This window comes from Toxotes jaculatrix, chromosome 15 (assembly GCF_017976425.1).
Source record: "Toxotes jaculatrix isolate fToxJac2 chromosome 15, fToxJac2.pri, whole genome shotgun sequence".
NCBI classification, from domain to species: domain Eukaryota; kingdom Metazoa; phylum Chordata; class Actinopteri; family Toxotidae; genus Toxotes; species Toxotes jaculatrix.
The window spans coordinates 951,466-966,621 of record NC_054408.1 but is presented as its reverse complement, the minus strand read 5'-3'; the positions used below and the strand labels follow the sequence as shown (position 1 = coordinate 966,621).

General features: G+C 40.1%; 5 protein-coding genes across 5 annotated transcripts; 3 read left to right on the top strand and 2 right to left on the bottom strand.

Annotated features, from left to right (window-relative positions):
- Positions 1-534: 534 nt before the first annotated feature.
- On the bottom strand, positions 535-1,485 carry LOC121194468 (olfactory receptor 11A1-like). The gene has a single exon (XM_041057375.1). The coding sequence runs from the start codon at positions 1,483-1,485 to the stop codon at positions 535-537; it is 951 nt and encodes a 316-aa protein (XP_040913309.1).
- A 2,217-nt stretch (positions 1,486-3,702) lies between these two features.
- On the bottom strand, positions 3,703-4,629 carry LOC121194465 (olfactory receptor 6N2-like). Its single transcript, XM_041057371.1, has one exon. It carries the CDS (start codon positions 4,627-4,629, stop codon positions 3,703-3,705), a length of 927 nt encoding a protein of 308 aa, XP_040913305.1.
- A 1,740-nt stretch (positions 4,630-6,369) lies between these two features.
- On the top strand, positions 6,370-7,308 carry LOC121194132 (olfactory receptor 11H1-like). Its single transcript, XM_041056774.1, has one exon. It carries the CDS (start codon positions 6,370-6,372, stop codon positions 7,306-7,308), a length of 939 nt encoding a protein of 312 aa, XP_040912708.1.
- A 2,790-nt stretch (positions 7,309-10,098) lies between these two features.
- On the top strand, positions 10,099-11,037 carry LOC121194133 (olfactory receptor 6N2-like). The gene has a single exon (XM_041056776.1). It carries the CDS (start codon positions 10,099-10,101, stop codon positions 11,035-11,037), a length of 939 nt encoding a protein of 312 aa, XP_040912710.1.
- Positions 11,038-13,445: 2,408 nt separating this feature from the next.
- LOC121194134 (olfactory receptor 6N2-like) lies at positions 13,446-14,381 on the top strand. The gene has a single exon (XM_041056777.1). It carries the CDS (start codon positions 13,446-13,448, stop codon positions 14,379-14,381), a length of 936 nt encoding a protein of 311 aa, XP_040912711.1.
- The last annotated feature ends 775 nt before the right edge of the window (positions 14,382-15,156 follow it).

Genomic DNA, 15,156 nt, shown 5'->3' with positions numbered 1-15,156 from the left:
CAGGCTGACTCTGTCGAGCCATGCATTCTTCTAGCTCTCATTAGTGATGACTGTATTAGTTTCTTTACCAACAAAATAGTAGACATTAGAGACAGAGTCCATCACATACTTCCTACAACTGTTAATGATGTAGGTGTGTCAAGAACAGCAGCTTTAGAAACGTCTGCCAGTCCTGATTTGTCGTTGGACTGTTTGTCTCCCGTAGGCCTCGCTGAGTTGACTTCAGTAGTTACTAAATCTAAAGCATCAACATGTCTTTTTGCCTGAAATCAAGTGAAACTTTTTCAATAAAAAAACCTGTGAAACCTTTTGAATTTTTAACATTTTTACAATGTATAAAAATATTAACTGTACCATTACAAGCAGGGATGTAGAACACAAAACACTGCTAATGTCTCTTTTAAAAAAAAAATGATTTTATTCATTTAAATGACACAGTCAGTCATAAAAACAAATCCATACTTGTCAAACATTACATCAGTAGTTTATGACTACAGGTGAAACTACATCACATCAGTTAACAGCGTCAGTGTATCAGTGTGAGTTGACATGAAACAACAAGCTCTTGAGGTGTTTGGAGATTTCTTTCAGTTTCAGTCCGTATATGATTGGATTAAAGAGAGGATGATACAGGATCATTTGTAAAGTCATTATTAAACGGGCAAGTTTTGGAAAATCTGATTCCAGTCGAACTACAATGAGGTCATAAGTCATGAAGCAGGAAAAGCTGATTAAAACCAGCAGGTGAGGTAAACAGGTCTGTGCAGCTTTTCTACGGACTTTTTTACAGCTTCTGTAGGATATGATAAGTATCCTGGTGTATGTAAAAAGTATGAAGAGCACAGGGAAAAGAGCACTGATTAGCATTACAAACACAGCGTAAATGGACACTGCTACTGAGCGAACACACGGAAGTGTGTAAATTGTAGAGTTACAGAACAGTCCCTTCAAACTAAAGTGACAGAGTTTTATATTAGCGTACAATACAACTGCCACTGCAAACTCACAAGCAGGAACAAGCCAAGCTGAAACCAGAAAGACTCTGATGGTGGTTTTTCTCATGATAGTTGGATATTGCAGAGGGTTACATATAGACACATACCTGTCATAGGCCATGGCTGCCAGCAGTAAGAACTCTGAAGTGGCCAGAGAGTAATATATAAACCACTGAAAGAGACAGGCTTGAAAAGAAATCATCTGTTTCTCAGATAAAAAGTCAATCAAAAGCTTTGGGTAGATAACAGTGCTGAACAGAACAGAGTTCAGTGACAGCGCTGCAATGAAAATGTACATCGGCTCATGGAGGTTTTTATGAATCACGATCAGACACACAATGGTGGAATTACAGCAGATGATTAAAATATACACTGTCAACATGATCACAAAATAAAGGTATTTGAATTTGTGTAATTCTACATGCCCATCAAGACTTATATATGAAACATTGAACTCATCATCTGTTAAGACTGTCAGAAAGTAAACCATCATGAATAAAACAGGCAGAGAGAGGCAGAGGTTTGTGGATTGTACCTGAGAAAAGTCTCACTAACACACAGCCTGTGTTCAGCTGTCTCATCCATTCACAGCTGCCTGGTTTTCATCGACAGTCTTGACAGGTTTTGTAGTTTTCACCGGGCTTCCTGACCCTCCACGGAGCTCATTAAACTTCACACAAAGAGCTACTGCCACATAAACAACATCACACTCTGGAGGCCTGAGCCCATAGGCGCTGTCAGGCCCCTTTTGTTCCTTTTGCCCCCAGTAAATGCTATGAAATGGTGTAATGGTGTTTTTTTGTTTTGCTGTCACTCTTATTCTGTATTACTACTTTATTGTCCCTCGACCGGGGAAATGACTTTCTGCATTTTACCCACACCAAGTGAACTAAATACACACACAAAGCATGCACACGCACTAGACTCTGAGGTAGAGGGCTGCCTACTAGGGCGCCCCGGGCAGCTGGGGTGGATCAGTGCCTTGCTCAAGGGCACCATGGCAGAAGGCTTAAAAAACATAAAAGCCTGGGTACATGATTGGCCAATACCCCAAGACACCGAGTCACGGTTTTCCTTGGACTACCCTCGTTTTACATGAAGTTTGTTGCTGGATTTGCAGACGTGGCAGCCCTCCCCATCTCTGTCCTGCAGAAAGGCAATACCAGTGGGAACCAGAACAACAGGCTGACTGTGAGGCAGTGAAAACAGCCTGCTGCTCTGCCCCAGTCTGATCTGGTCTGACCTCTGATCCTCAGAGACAGTTCATACTTCACACCAAAGCCTGAGACCATGAGATTAGAGCTGCACTTGCTCAAAGAATGCCAGACGGGGTGAGAGCGGTTACATATACAGCCTGAGGAATCAGCCTTGCTGATGCTTGACGCCACCTGGAGCTCATTTTCTCATCTGCCCTGATCATGAAGTCCTCAAACAAACCATAAGACCGATCAATATTTCATCTGATCACAAATCAACATCTCAGTCAGACTGAGCTCATCAGACATTCAGGAGTGTGTGTGTGATGTGGAGTGAGACTTTGTGTTTGGAGTTTCACACAAAGCTTTCACTGTAACACTATTCGGTGTTGTTACTTCTGACTAAAGTGTTAAATCAGTTGCTGGTTGACAGCAGCGACAGAAGGTGCAGTTAGAATTCTGAAGCAATGTTCAGTCCACCAAAATTCATAAAAAGTGTTTTTATTATGCGGTCACTGAATTACAAAGCATTTCAGTACCAAAGACGACGAGAACAGGCAAGAAGGGTGCAGGACGAACGGAACTGAAAGAAAAAACTGATCTTAAATCACAGACCTCGTCTTTTTGTCTTGCTGTATAGACAATGCCCTTATGTCCCCAGCCTCTGGGTAGGCCATATGTGGTAAGGCTGAATCTCACCACCCCTACAATAGACGTCTGGGAGTGATGGGATCAGGGCCTGCTACATTGGACATCCTGGGTGATGCTTCAGGCAGCCGTAATGGATCTGATCGGTTCTACACGACGTTGGCACCTTTGTAATAAAAGACTTCCTGGAGCTTTCCTGGCAGTTAGGCATCACAAGGACAACAGGAAACGGTCACTCAGATGAGAAAGCCCGAGAGGCCAATCTAAGCAATGACTTTCCTGAGACTTTTCTAAACCTGATGTGACTGATCTATGACAGTTGGATGTATAATTCATCCATATGTCCATATTCAGATCACTCCAGCGTCAGCAATATCAGCATCAAAGTCCAGATCAGAAGTCCGCAGACAGCTGTCGGATGGTACTGGTTCATCAGCTGCACACAGCTGGGAGCTGTGGTCTGGAATCGGTTGGCTGGTGAGGATTCATGTGACTCACAGCAGTGACAGTCAGGTGATTCGGGGTTGAAATGGACAGATGACTCATAGCTATGATGGGCAGTTGGTTAATGGCTGTAAGGGTCAGCTAGCTGGCAATGACGACAACTGTCCTACAAACGAACGCAGCAGTGCTACAGCTACCTCACAGATTCATGTAGAATTATGTTCCTGTCCTTCATCTTCCGGTGCTTCATGTTCAACATTGTGGATGTTACGTCAAACATGAATGCTGCATGCAAAGATAGCAGTCCTCACATTGCGGAAGCTGCATGTCGGTTATAAGAAGACATCCTAACATTCGATACTTTCCAAAGATCAGATCAGAGAAATCACATCTCTTTGTTGTTATTACAGAAGAACTCATCAGCTCGTTGTGTCTCCACTTAACAAACGCTTGAGGTGTTTAGAGATTTCTCTCATCTTAAGTCCGTATATGATTGGATTAAAGAGAGGATTATATATAACTCCTTGTAAAGTCAATATTAAAAGAGCAATTGTGGGAATATCAGATTCCAGTCGAACAATAATAACATTGTAAGTGGACAGTAAGGAATAGTTGATTAAAACCAGCAGGTGAGGTAAACAGGTCTCTGCAGCTTTTCTCCTGACTTCCTTGCTGCTTCGAGAGGTTATAATAAATATTTTTGCGTATGTAAAAATGATAAAGAGCACAGGAAGGAGTGCAATGTTTAGCAAATTGAACACACCAAGTACAGATATTGCTCTCGAGCTCACACAGTGAAGTTTGTAAATCGAGTTATCACAAAGAATTACTCTCAAAGTAAAGTGACAGAGCTTTTGGTTAGCGCTCATTGTCACTGTTGCCACCAAGTGACAAGCAGGAAAAAGCCAAGCTAAAGCCAGCATGATGCAGACGGTGGTTTTTCTCATGATAGTTGGATATTGCAGAGGTTTAAATATGGACACATACCTGTCATAGGCCATGGCTGACAACAGTGAGAACTCTGAACCGCCTAAAGAGTAAAACATATAATACTGACAAAGACAAGCTTGATAAGATATGATCTGTTTTTCAGATAAAATGTCGATCAGAAGCTTCGGGTAGATATTAGTGCTGTAAAGAACAGAGTTAACTAACAAAGCTGCGATGAAAATATACATCGGCTCATGGAGGTTTCTGTGAATCCAGATCAGGTACACAATAGTAGCATTACTGCAGATTATTAGAGCGTATGCTATAAAAATGATCATAAAATAAAGGTATCTGTGTTTGTGAACCTCCACAAGCCCAACAAGAGTTATATACGTTACATTTGATTCTTCATCCATTAAAGAAAGTCAGATATGGAAAACAGATTATTGAAATAGTCTGATAATATAACAGGAATATGTGAATAAAACCTGAACAAAGGTGTCACTTTGAAGATTGCAGTAACATGACCCCTGTAGCGGTTTCCATTATTCACCTGTTACCTGACCTCGAAAAGCTCTCAGTGTACACTCAGTGTCCAAAATTCGTAGAGGTAACAGCAGTGGGAGCCTGTGAAATGTTTTTATCAGACAGTGTCACCCTCCATGGATCTCATTAAACTTTCCACTTCGAGTGAGGAACATGTAAACATCTGCATCAAACTCTGGAGGCCTGAATCCACTGTCACACCAATTCTTACTCTCACTTAGCTTTGTGCTGCATCAGTTGGTACCATTTCATTTGGGACACGAGCAGAGACCGTTTCTTGAGACAGATGTAAAAGATCAATAAAGTTGTCAGAAGTAAAATACATCCCATATGGAAACTCTGTGCTGTTTCATTTGAAATAGAAGGAACATTTGTTCAGGTAGAGTCCACTGAAATTAGTACTGGTTGTAGCTGACGTGACCTTTTCATGTTTCCACAGCTTTTTACCACCTGGAGATGAGAAAGAGAAACTTGACTGATAAGAATAAAAGCTCACGTTTTTTTGCCATAGTCCTTGTTCTGACTGTTCAAGGCGCCTTTAAGGAGGATGTTAGATTCAGGACTGATTCTTGGAGTGTGAATCATGTTGTCCTGAAGCTGAACATGCTGCTTCAGGATGTCTCACCTGTGTGGTCTGCACGGCACTTTCATCAGCAGGAAGTGGGGACGCTCCGGGCTTAAGATCTTGTGATTGCTGGTTGAGAATTGGGGAAATGGTGGTAATGCAGAAAGAATGAATGAACAGAAATGTGATATTTGAAAGAAATATTCCTACTCTTCATGTCAGTTTGGTTACCAGCAACATGATGAGCCTCTTAATGTCAAAGTGAGGATTATTGTACTGGTATTTGTCTGTGTGAAGTGGCCGTACCAACCATGAGATGCCAGAATTTGGGTTTGCTTTTTCGTGGCTGACCATGGGCCATGCATGGGCCACACCACCCAGCTGTTGATGTACTTGATCAAGGATCACAATGGAGGGAAGTGTTGAAGCTCTTTGTCTTATCCTCAACATTTTGCAAAAAAAAAAAAGGTGCTCTTCTAGTCGCTGTTGATCTCGCCACAACAATCTGTTTAGTTCATGAATTGAAACGGTTTGCCATCTTCGGGTTTCTTTGGGGTTTCACCTTGAGAAAGGTTGGACGCATGTATTGTCCATTTGATATTGTTCATTGGTTACTGTTTCTATAATTGACATTGTTTTCAACAAAAGAGAACAGCAGCTGGTAGAAAAAATATAAACTTATTTCCATAGTGATGAAGTTTAGTGTAATAAAGTGTAATGTTGTGTAATGAGGCAAACGTCCAGTAAAAGAGGTCAAACAATGCTGTGACTTCAGGCCTCCAGGGTTTGAGGAAGTTCTTCACACATTAGAATCTGTTTTAGTGGAGAGTTTAATGAGATCCATGGAGGCTAAAGCAGCCTCATAAGAACTTTCCACAGTCTTTAACTGTTCAGTCTCTGAATGTTGGAGACGAATATACACCAAGTGCATGTTGAGGTCAGGTGTCTGTGAATGAATAAGACACTCCAGTACAGGTTGGTTTTTCATGAATGTATGCTGGTTATTCAATCTGCCTGTTCTATTATTTAATGTTTATTACCATTGATGACATTAATGGATGATGAATTTAATGTAACATATATAACTCTCGGTGGTCTTGTAGACGTGGATAAATACAAATATCTTTATTTCTTGGTAGTTTTTACAGCATATATTCTCATAATCTGCTTTAATTGCACCATTGTGAGTCTCATCTGGATTCACAGAAACCTCCATGAGCCCATGTACATTTTCATTGCAGCTTTGTTAATCAACTCTGTTCTTTTCAGCACTAATATTTACCCAAAGTTGCTGATTGACTTTTTATCTGAGAAACAGATCATATCATATTCAGCCTGTCTCTTTCAGTTTCATTTATTTTATACTTTAGGATGTTCAGAGTTCTTACTGCTGTCAGCCATGGCCTATGACAGGTATGTGTCTATATGTAAACCTCTGCAATATCCAACTATCATGAGAAAAACCACTGTGAGTATTGTTTTGGCTTTAGCTTGGATTGTACCTGTTTGTGAGATTGCAGTTCCAGTTATACTGAGTTCTGATGTGAAACTGTGTAATTTAATTTTAGATGGAATAATCTGCAACAATTCACTTTACAATCTCCACTGTGTGAGTTCAAGAGCACGGACTGTATTCGGTGTTGTTGCTGTGATAGTCACTGCACTTTTCCCACTGCTCTTCATACTTTTTACATATACGAGGATACTTGTAATATCTTATCAAAGTAAAAGCAAAAATGTGAGGAAAAAAGCTGCACAGACCTGTTTACCTCACCTGATGGTTTTATTCAGTTACTTCTGTCTATGTGCTTATGATGTTCTTATAGTTCGACTGGGGTCTGATTTTCCAAAAACTGCACGTTTAATTATGACTTTACAGGTGATTCTGTATCATCCTCTCTTCAATCCAATTATATATGGACTGAAAATGAAAGAAATCTCTAAACACTTGAAGAGGTTGTTCTGTCAAACCAAAGTCATCTAATTTATTCATGATGCTGCAGTAACAGTGGTGTTAGTGATGCTAATGTACAGTCATTTTTCTGTAACAATCATGCAGAGATGTGAAGGTTCTGGTCATTGGAAGTTATTTAATATAAAGATTTGTTTCCAAAGTGTAAAGAAACTCTTTATTATTTGCCATGGAAACACTAACTGTATCTTCATTTTTTGTCAATTTGTCAGTCATGGGAAATTAAACTTCCTGCAGAGGGAGGATTTCTCTCAATGACCTCTGTCAAGGTTTGTCTATTTCTAATGTGTTAAAGTTGTTGGGTTTTTACTTTGTCTTGTTAGAAAGGCTGGACTGGATTCAAGGCTGTTGTTACAATGGGCATATAAAACATTTGTGATACTGGGTTGTAAAGACGTGATACTGGGCTATACTGTTGAAATGTTTCAGCCACATGAATCATGGTTAGATGGGGTGGGTGGGCTGACACGCTACGGCAATCTACAGGATCTGAATCAATCTGCAGACATTGCAGGTTTTTTTCAGTTACTGGTTTGAGCTGAGAGACATGGAATGATGTGTGGATTGATGGGGAAAGCAGGCCTGTGACTCCAGCTTTGACTCATCTGTCCATTTCTTCACAGTCCTAATCACAGGCTTAGAAGATTTTAGTTTCCGCTTGTAGGTTGGGATGAGATGAAGATCTGGCAACGTCCCTCTGATGTTTAGAAGCTCCTCTCTGATGAAAGTGACCAGAGAGGGGTTACAGAAAGCTGTGAAAATACACAAAAACTTGCAAAGGCCTAGAGAGCGAAGTACCCAGGCTGCCATCTGTGGCGCCATCTTGGATCTTGACGATGCACCTGGAGGAAACTTATGAACATACAGTACCAGTCAGAGGTTTGGACACACCTTCTCATTCAGTGGTTTTTCTTTATTTGCATTCCTTTCTACATTGTAGATTCATACTGAAGACATCAAAACTATGAAGGAACACAGATGGAATTATGTAGTTAACAAAAAAGTTTTAAACCAATCAGAATATGTTTTATATTTTTAGATTCTTCAAAGTAGCCACCTTTTGCTTTGATGACAGCTTTGCACACTCTTGGCTTTCTCTCAGTCAGTTTCATGAGGTTGTCACCTGGAATGGTTTTCAGTTAACAGCTGGGCCTCGTCAAGAGTTAATTTGTTGAATTTCTTACCTTCTTCATGTGTTTGAGACCATCAGTTGTGTTTTGCAGAGGTAGGATTGGTACACAGTTAACAGCCCTATTTGACTACTGTTATGATCCATATTATGGCAAGAACCATTCAGCTAAGTAAAGAGAAACCACAGTCCATCGTTACTTTAAGACATGAAGGTCAATCAATCCAGAAGATTTCAAGAACTTTGAATGGATCCTCAAGTGCAGTCGCAAAAACCATCAAATGCTCTGATGAACCTGGCTCTCATGAGGACCGCCCCAGGAAAGGAAGACCAAGAGTTACCTCTGCTGCAGAGGATGGGTTCATCAGAGTTACAACCTCAGAAACTGCAGACACATCTCGACATCAAGTGTTCAGAGGACACTGCATGAATCAGGCCTTCATGGTCAAATTGCTGCAAAGAAACCACTACTGAGGAAGGACAACAAGAAAAAGAGAATTGTTTGGGCCAAGAAACACAAGGAATGGACATTCGACCAGTTCAAATCTGTACTTTGGTCTGATGAGTCCAAATTTGAGATTTTTTTGTCTTTGTGAGATGCAGAAAAGGTGAGCGGATGGTTTCTACATGTGTGGTTCCCACTGTGAAGCATGGAGGAGGAGGTGTGATGGAGCTTTGCTGGTGACGCTGTTGGTAATTTATTCCAAATTCAAGGCACACCTAACCAGCATGGCTACCACATCATTCTGCAGAGACATGCCATCCCATCTGGTTTGCGTTCAGTTGGATCATCATTTGTTTTTCAACAGGACAATGACTTCAAACACACCTCCAGCCTATGTGAGGGCTATTTGATCCAGAAGGAGAGTGATGGAGTGCTGCATCAGATGACCTGGCCTCCACAATCACCTGACCTAAACCCAACTGAGATCTCAGACCGCAGAGTGAAGGCAAAACAGTCAACAAGTGCTCAGCACCTCTGGGAACTCCTTCAAGGCTGTTGGAAAACCATTCCAGGTGAACACCTCATGAAACTGACTGAGAGAAAGCCAAGAGCGTGCAAAGCTGTCATCAAAGCAAAAGGGGGCTACTTCCAAGAATCTAATATATAAATCATATTCTGGTTGGTTTAACAATTTTTTGTCAACTACATAATTCCATGTGTGTTCCTTCATAGTTTTGATGTCTTCAGTATGAATCTATAATGTAGAAAGTAGTAAAAATAAAGAAAAACCACTGAATGAGAAGGTGTGTTTGACAGGTACGGTACATTTAAATGTTTGTTAAGAACTGTGGTCCAACTGTCACAAGTAATTATTTCCATAGAGATGAAGTTTAGTGTAATAAAGTGTAATGTTGTATAATGAGGCAGTAAAAGAGGTCAAACAATGCTGTGACTTCAGGCCTCCAGGGTTTGAGGAAGTTCTTCACACATTAGAATCTGTTTTAGTGGAGAGTTTAATGAGATCCATGGAGGCTAAAGCAGCCTCATAAGAACTTTCCACAGTCTTTAACTGTTCAGTCTCTGAATGTTGGAGACGAATATACACCAAGTGCATGTTGAGGTCAGGTGTCTGTGAATGAATAAGACACTCCAGTACAGGTTGGTTTTTCATGAATGTATGCTGGTTATTCAATCTGCCTGTTCTATTATTTAATGTTTATTACCATTGATGACATTAATGGATGATGAATTTAATGTAACATATATAACTCTCGGTGGTCTTGTAGACGTGGATAAATACAAATATCTTTATTTCTTGGTAGTTTTTACAGCATATATTCTCATAATCTGCTTTAATTGCACCATTGTGAGTCTCATCTGGATTCACAGAAACCTCCATGAGCCCATGTACATTTTCATTGCAGCTTTGTTAATCAACTCTGTTCTTTTCAGCATTAATATTTACCCAAAGTTGCTGATTGACTTTTTATCTGAGAAACAGATCATATCATATTCAGCCTGTCTCCTTCAGTTTTTTATATGTTATACTTTAGGATGTTCAGAGTTCTTACTGCTGGCAGCCATGGCCTATGACAGGTATGTGTCTATATGTAAACCTCTGCAATATTCAACTATCATGAGAAAAACCACTGTGAGTATTGTTTTGGCTTTAGCTTGGATTGTACCTGTTTGTGAGATTGCAGTTCCAGTTATACTGAGTGCAGATATGAAACTGTGTACTTTAATTTTAAATGGAATTTTTTGTAACAATTCACTTTACAATCTCCACTGTGCGAGTTCAAGAGCACGGACCATATTCGGTGTTGTCGGTGTGATAGTCACTGCACTTTTCCCACTGCTCTTCATACTTTTTACATATACGAGGATACTTGTAATATCTTATCAAAGTAAAAGCAAAAATGTGAGGAAAAAAGCTGCACAGACCTGTTTACCTCACCTGATGGTTTTATTCAGTTACTCCTGTTTATGTGCTTATGATATTATTATAGTTCGACTGGGGTCTGATTTTCCAAAAACTGCACGTTTAATTATGACTTTACAGACGATCGTGTATCATCCTCTCTTCAATCCAATTATATATGGACTGAAAATGAAAGAAATATCTAAACACCTGAAGAGGTTGTTCTGTCAAACCAAAGTCATCTAATTTATTCAAAGTGATGCTACAGTAACAGCGGTGTTAGTGATGCTAATGTACAGTCATTTTTCTATAATAATCATGCAGAGATGTGAAGGTTCTGGTCATTGGAAGGTATTTAATATAAAGATTTGTTTCCAAAGTGTAAAGATCCTCTTTATTATTTGTCAGGGAAACAGCATATAAAACCTGTTGACAACATTTGTGATACTGGACTATAGAGATGTCATACAGGGCTATACTGTCAAAATGTTTCAACCACATGAATCATGCTTAGTGGAGGGTGGGGGTGGGTGGGTTGACATGTAACGACAATCTACAGGATCTGAATCAATCTGCAGACAGCTGAGCTGAGAGACATGTAATGATGTGTGGACTTTCAATAGTATTAAATAATTTAAGCTTCACAGCAGAAGGATTAACAACACTTTCAACCTCAAAGGGGCCAAAATTATGTGACCTTCCAGATCTGACGGCAACGGTTTAGGTGCATCTGGACAGATGGGACTGCAATATTACCCTCCAGAGTCAGACATCCCAGAGAGGATTCAAAGGGGCCTAGACGTGTAGCTGAGAGAGTTATGAGCATGCATCACAGAGCTCCTTCCAGGCCTTGGTTTGCTCTATCAGTCTGGCAATTAGTTTGGGGACAACTGTCCCCAAGGCTTGACAAAACTCCAAATCTGTGATACGAACTGTGAACATTGGTCAGATACAATGTCTACTGGTTTGCCATGGAGACACAACACATGGTTGACCAGCAGATCAGCGGTCTCTTTAACTGAAGGAAACCTGGGAAAATCCATAAAGTGCACTGTTTTTGAAAAGCAGTCAACAACAGTGAGAATTACTATGTTCCCATGGACATAAATTCCTTATATTTGGTAACAGCATTTTTAGACAAATATCTACAGTTGTTAATTTTTTTTTTCCGAGATGCTGTACAGTTCATTATTGTAAATTCAAATGTTATTAAAGAATGATGGGATAAAACATGGCTCTGAGGGAATACTGTCAAATATTCAGCTTCTATGCCATAAGTCAGTACAGGATCAAGGCTGTGATTAAAACAATGAGTCGGTTTGTTTACGTTTTGAAAGAAGCCAATTGAGTCTCGTACTGAATTGAATGCAGTCTTTATGAAAGTCACCCACTATAATTGCTTTATCCGTACAAAGCACTAAATCAGATAAAAGCTAGCGCAGCTATGGCGTGGTTGCATAAGGTGCGGAGCTGAGCCTCTACTTCCCTCAGCCTCGCCTCCAATGCTATAAAAATGCTACGTTTATTACACGTACCATTATCACTAAAGGAGGCAGAGCAGTAACTAAACATCTCACACACCAAGCAGGAAAGAGGAAAGGCTGCAGGAGAGAGAGAAGCCATTGCTAACAGCTAAGCTAACGGACCAGAGATGGAGCGATTGGATTTGAGTGTAGAGTTAAATCCCGAGGGACCCGTTCACAACAGATGCTTAACTAAGGCGATAAGTTAATGTTGATTGACGAGCTAGGATAACTCCAACCACTCATAACACCACAGTGCAGAAGCAGCAAACAGGAAGTGACACAATACGTTACCACCACGTCTACACAGTAATCCACCACACTTCTGGAACCCTGCCATTTTGAACTATTACCAAAATGATCAGGATGGCCAAAGACGGCTTTCATTTTATTCATAAACTCCTCATCGAAAAGGGTGTTCACGGACCTGCTAGCGCGTAGTGTTTCTTCCCAGTCCTTCACCACAGTGTTTGGCAGTTATCACTCTCTCTGCCTTCCCTTCAGGTACTCAGTTTTGGCAGATACTCGGGGAAATCGGAGTCAAACTGAGAGTAAAACAGTTGGATCCCTGTTAAATGCGTTCAAACACTGTATGAACCTGGACCACAGTACTGAATTTCATCCAAGAGGGCACCTGGACGAAGCTTATGAACATACATGTACATGTTTGTTAAGAACTGTGGTCCAACTGTCACAAGTAGTTATTTCCATAGTGATGAAGTTTAGTGTAATAAAGTGTAATGTTGTATAATGAGGCAAACGTCCAGTAAAAGAGGTCAAACAATGCTGTGACTTCAGGCCTCCAGGGTTTGAGGAAGTTCTTCACACATTAGAATCTGTTTTAGTGGAGAGTTTAATGAGATCCATGGAGGCTAAAGCAGCCTCATAAGAACTTTCCACAGTCTTTAACTGTTCAGTCTCTGAATGTTGGAGACGAACATACACCAAGTGCATGTTGAGGTCAGGTGTCTGTGAATGAATAAGACACTCCAGTACAGGTTGGATGTTAGTGATTTTTGGAAAATGAGAGCTCTTTTTCAGTTTCTTTTCATTGTTTTTTCTTTCATGAATTTGTATAATGTCTGCTCTTTATGTACTCTGCCTGTTCTATGACTGGACATTTACTATTAGATGACATTAATGGATGATGAATTTAATGTAACATATATAACTCTCGGTGGTCTTGTAGACGTGGATAAATACAAATATCTTTATTTCTTGGTAGTTTTTACAGCATATATTCTCATAATCTGCTTTAATTGCACCATTGTGAGCCTCATTTGGATTCACAGTAACCTCCATGAGCCCATGTACATTTTCATTGCAGCTTTGCTGCTGAACTCTGTTGTTTTCAGCAGTGCTATGTACCCAAAGTTGCTGATTGACCTTTTATCAGAAAAACAGATCATATCATATTCAGCCTGTCTCCTTCAGTTTTTTTTATATTACTCCTTAAGTGGTTCAGAGTTCTTACTGCTGTCAGCCATGGCCTATGACAGGTATGTGTCTATATGTAAACCTCTGCAATATTCAACTATCATGAGAAAAACCACAGTCAGTATTTTTTTGGCTTTAGCTTGGATTGTACCTGCTTGTGAGACTGTGGCTGCTGTTATACTGAGTTCTGATGTGAAACTGTGTAATTTAATTTTAGATGGAATAATCTGCAACAATTCACTTTACAATCTCCACTGTGCGAGTTCAAGAGCACGGACTGTATTTGGTGTTGTTGCTGTGATAGTCACTGCACTTTTCCCACTGCTCTTCATACTTTTTACATATACGAGGATACTTGTAATATCTTATCAAAGCTGTAAAAATGTGAGGAAAAAAGCTGCACAGACCTGTTTACCTCACCTGATGGTTTTATTCAGCTTCTTCTGTTTATGTGCTTATGATATTATTATAGTTCGACTGGGGTCTGATTTTCCAAAAACTGCACGTTTAATTATGACTTTACAGGTGATTCTGTATCATCCTCTCTTCAATCCAATTATATATGGACTGAAAATGAAAGAAATATCTAAACACCTGAAGAGGTTGTTCTGTCAAACCAAAGTCATCTAATTTATTCAAAGTGATGCTGCAGTAACAGCGGTGTTAGTGATGCTAATTTACTTTTTTCTGTAATAATAATGGTACAATAATGATTATTTTAAAATAAGAATATCACCTTCTTATACTTTGAAGATGTTAAATGTAAGTATTTTTCTTTTCCTATGGTGTAAAGATATTTGTTAACATTTCAGTTGCAGCTTTGTTTGTCAGTCATGGACAGTCGAGCTGTCTGCAGAGGGAGGATTTCTCAGAATTTCCTCTTTCAGTTCCAGTTGTTTTGGCTACACTCTCTGCACATTCTCCACAGGAATCATGGAGAAAGGGGGCGGGGTTTGCTGGGCTTTCATTCAGCAAACAACAACAGAACAAAGATTTTTGAAGCAAAAAAAATGAATGAAAATCTTTTTTTCTGGTAATTTTGATGGTTTGATCCATATCAAGTCTGCACTGGTAAGGCCATGTGTTAGCACTGACTAAAAGCAGAAGCCCAAACAAAACCAGCTCACATACAGACTCACTGCCCCTGACACGCCGAGCCTCTTATGCTCCGAGGGAGGGCTGATTGTGCTCAGATTGCGAACAGGTGTGCACAGGTGCTGGTGAATGGGGTAGGGAGGAGACGCCCAGGAATCCACAACCTGAAAACACACCCACTCAGAAAAGCATTCACCCACATGTACACACCGAAAGAGAGAGGGAGAGCTAGAGAAAGAAAAGAAAGAGGAGGAAGAGCAAAAAACTAAAACCACAAAAAACCAAGAAACAGCAGACCTGAACCACAACA

Bases quoted from the DNA above. Each gene is read 5' to 3' on its own strand.
- LOC121194134 (XM_041056777.1), top strand. From the start codon at position 13,446: ATGACATTAATGGATGATGAATTTAATGTAACATATATAACTCTCGGT.
- LOC121194468 (XM_041057375.1), bottom strand. From the start codon at position 1,485: ATGGTTTACTTTCTGACAGTCTTAACAGATGATGAGTTCAATGTTTCA.
- LOC121194465 (XM_041057371.1), bottom strand. From the start codon at position 4,629: ATGGATGAAGAATCAAATGTAACGTATATAACTCTTGTTGGGCTTGTG.
- LOC121194132 (XM_041056774.1), top strand. From the start codon at position 6,370: ATGACATTAATGGATGATGAATTTAATGTAACATATATAACTCTCGGT.
- LOC121194133 (XM_041056776.1), top strand. From the start codon at position 10,099: ATGACATTAATGGATGATGAATTTAATGTAACATATATAACTCTCGGT.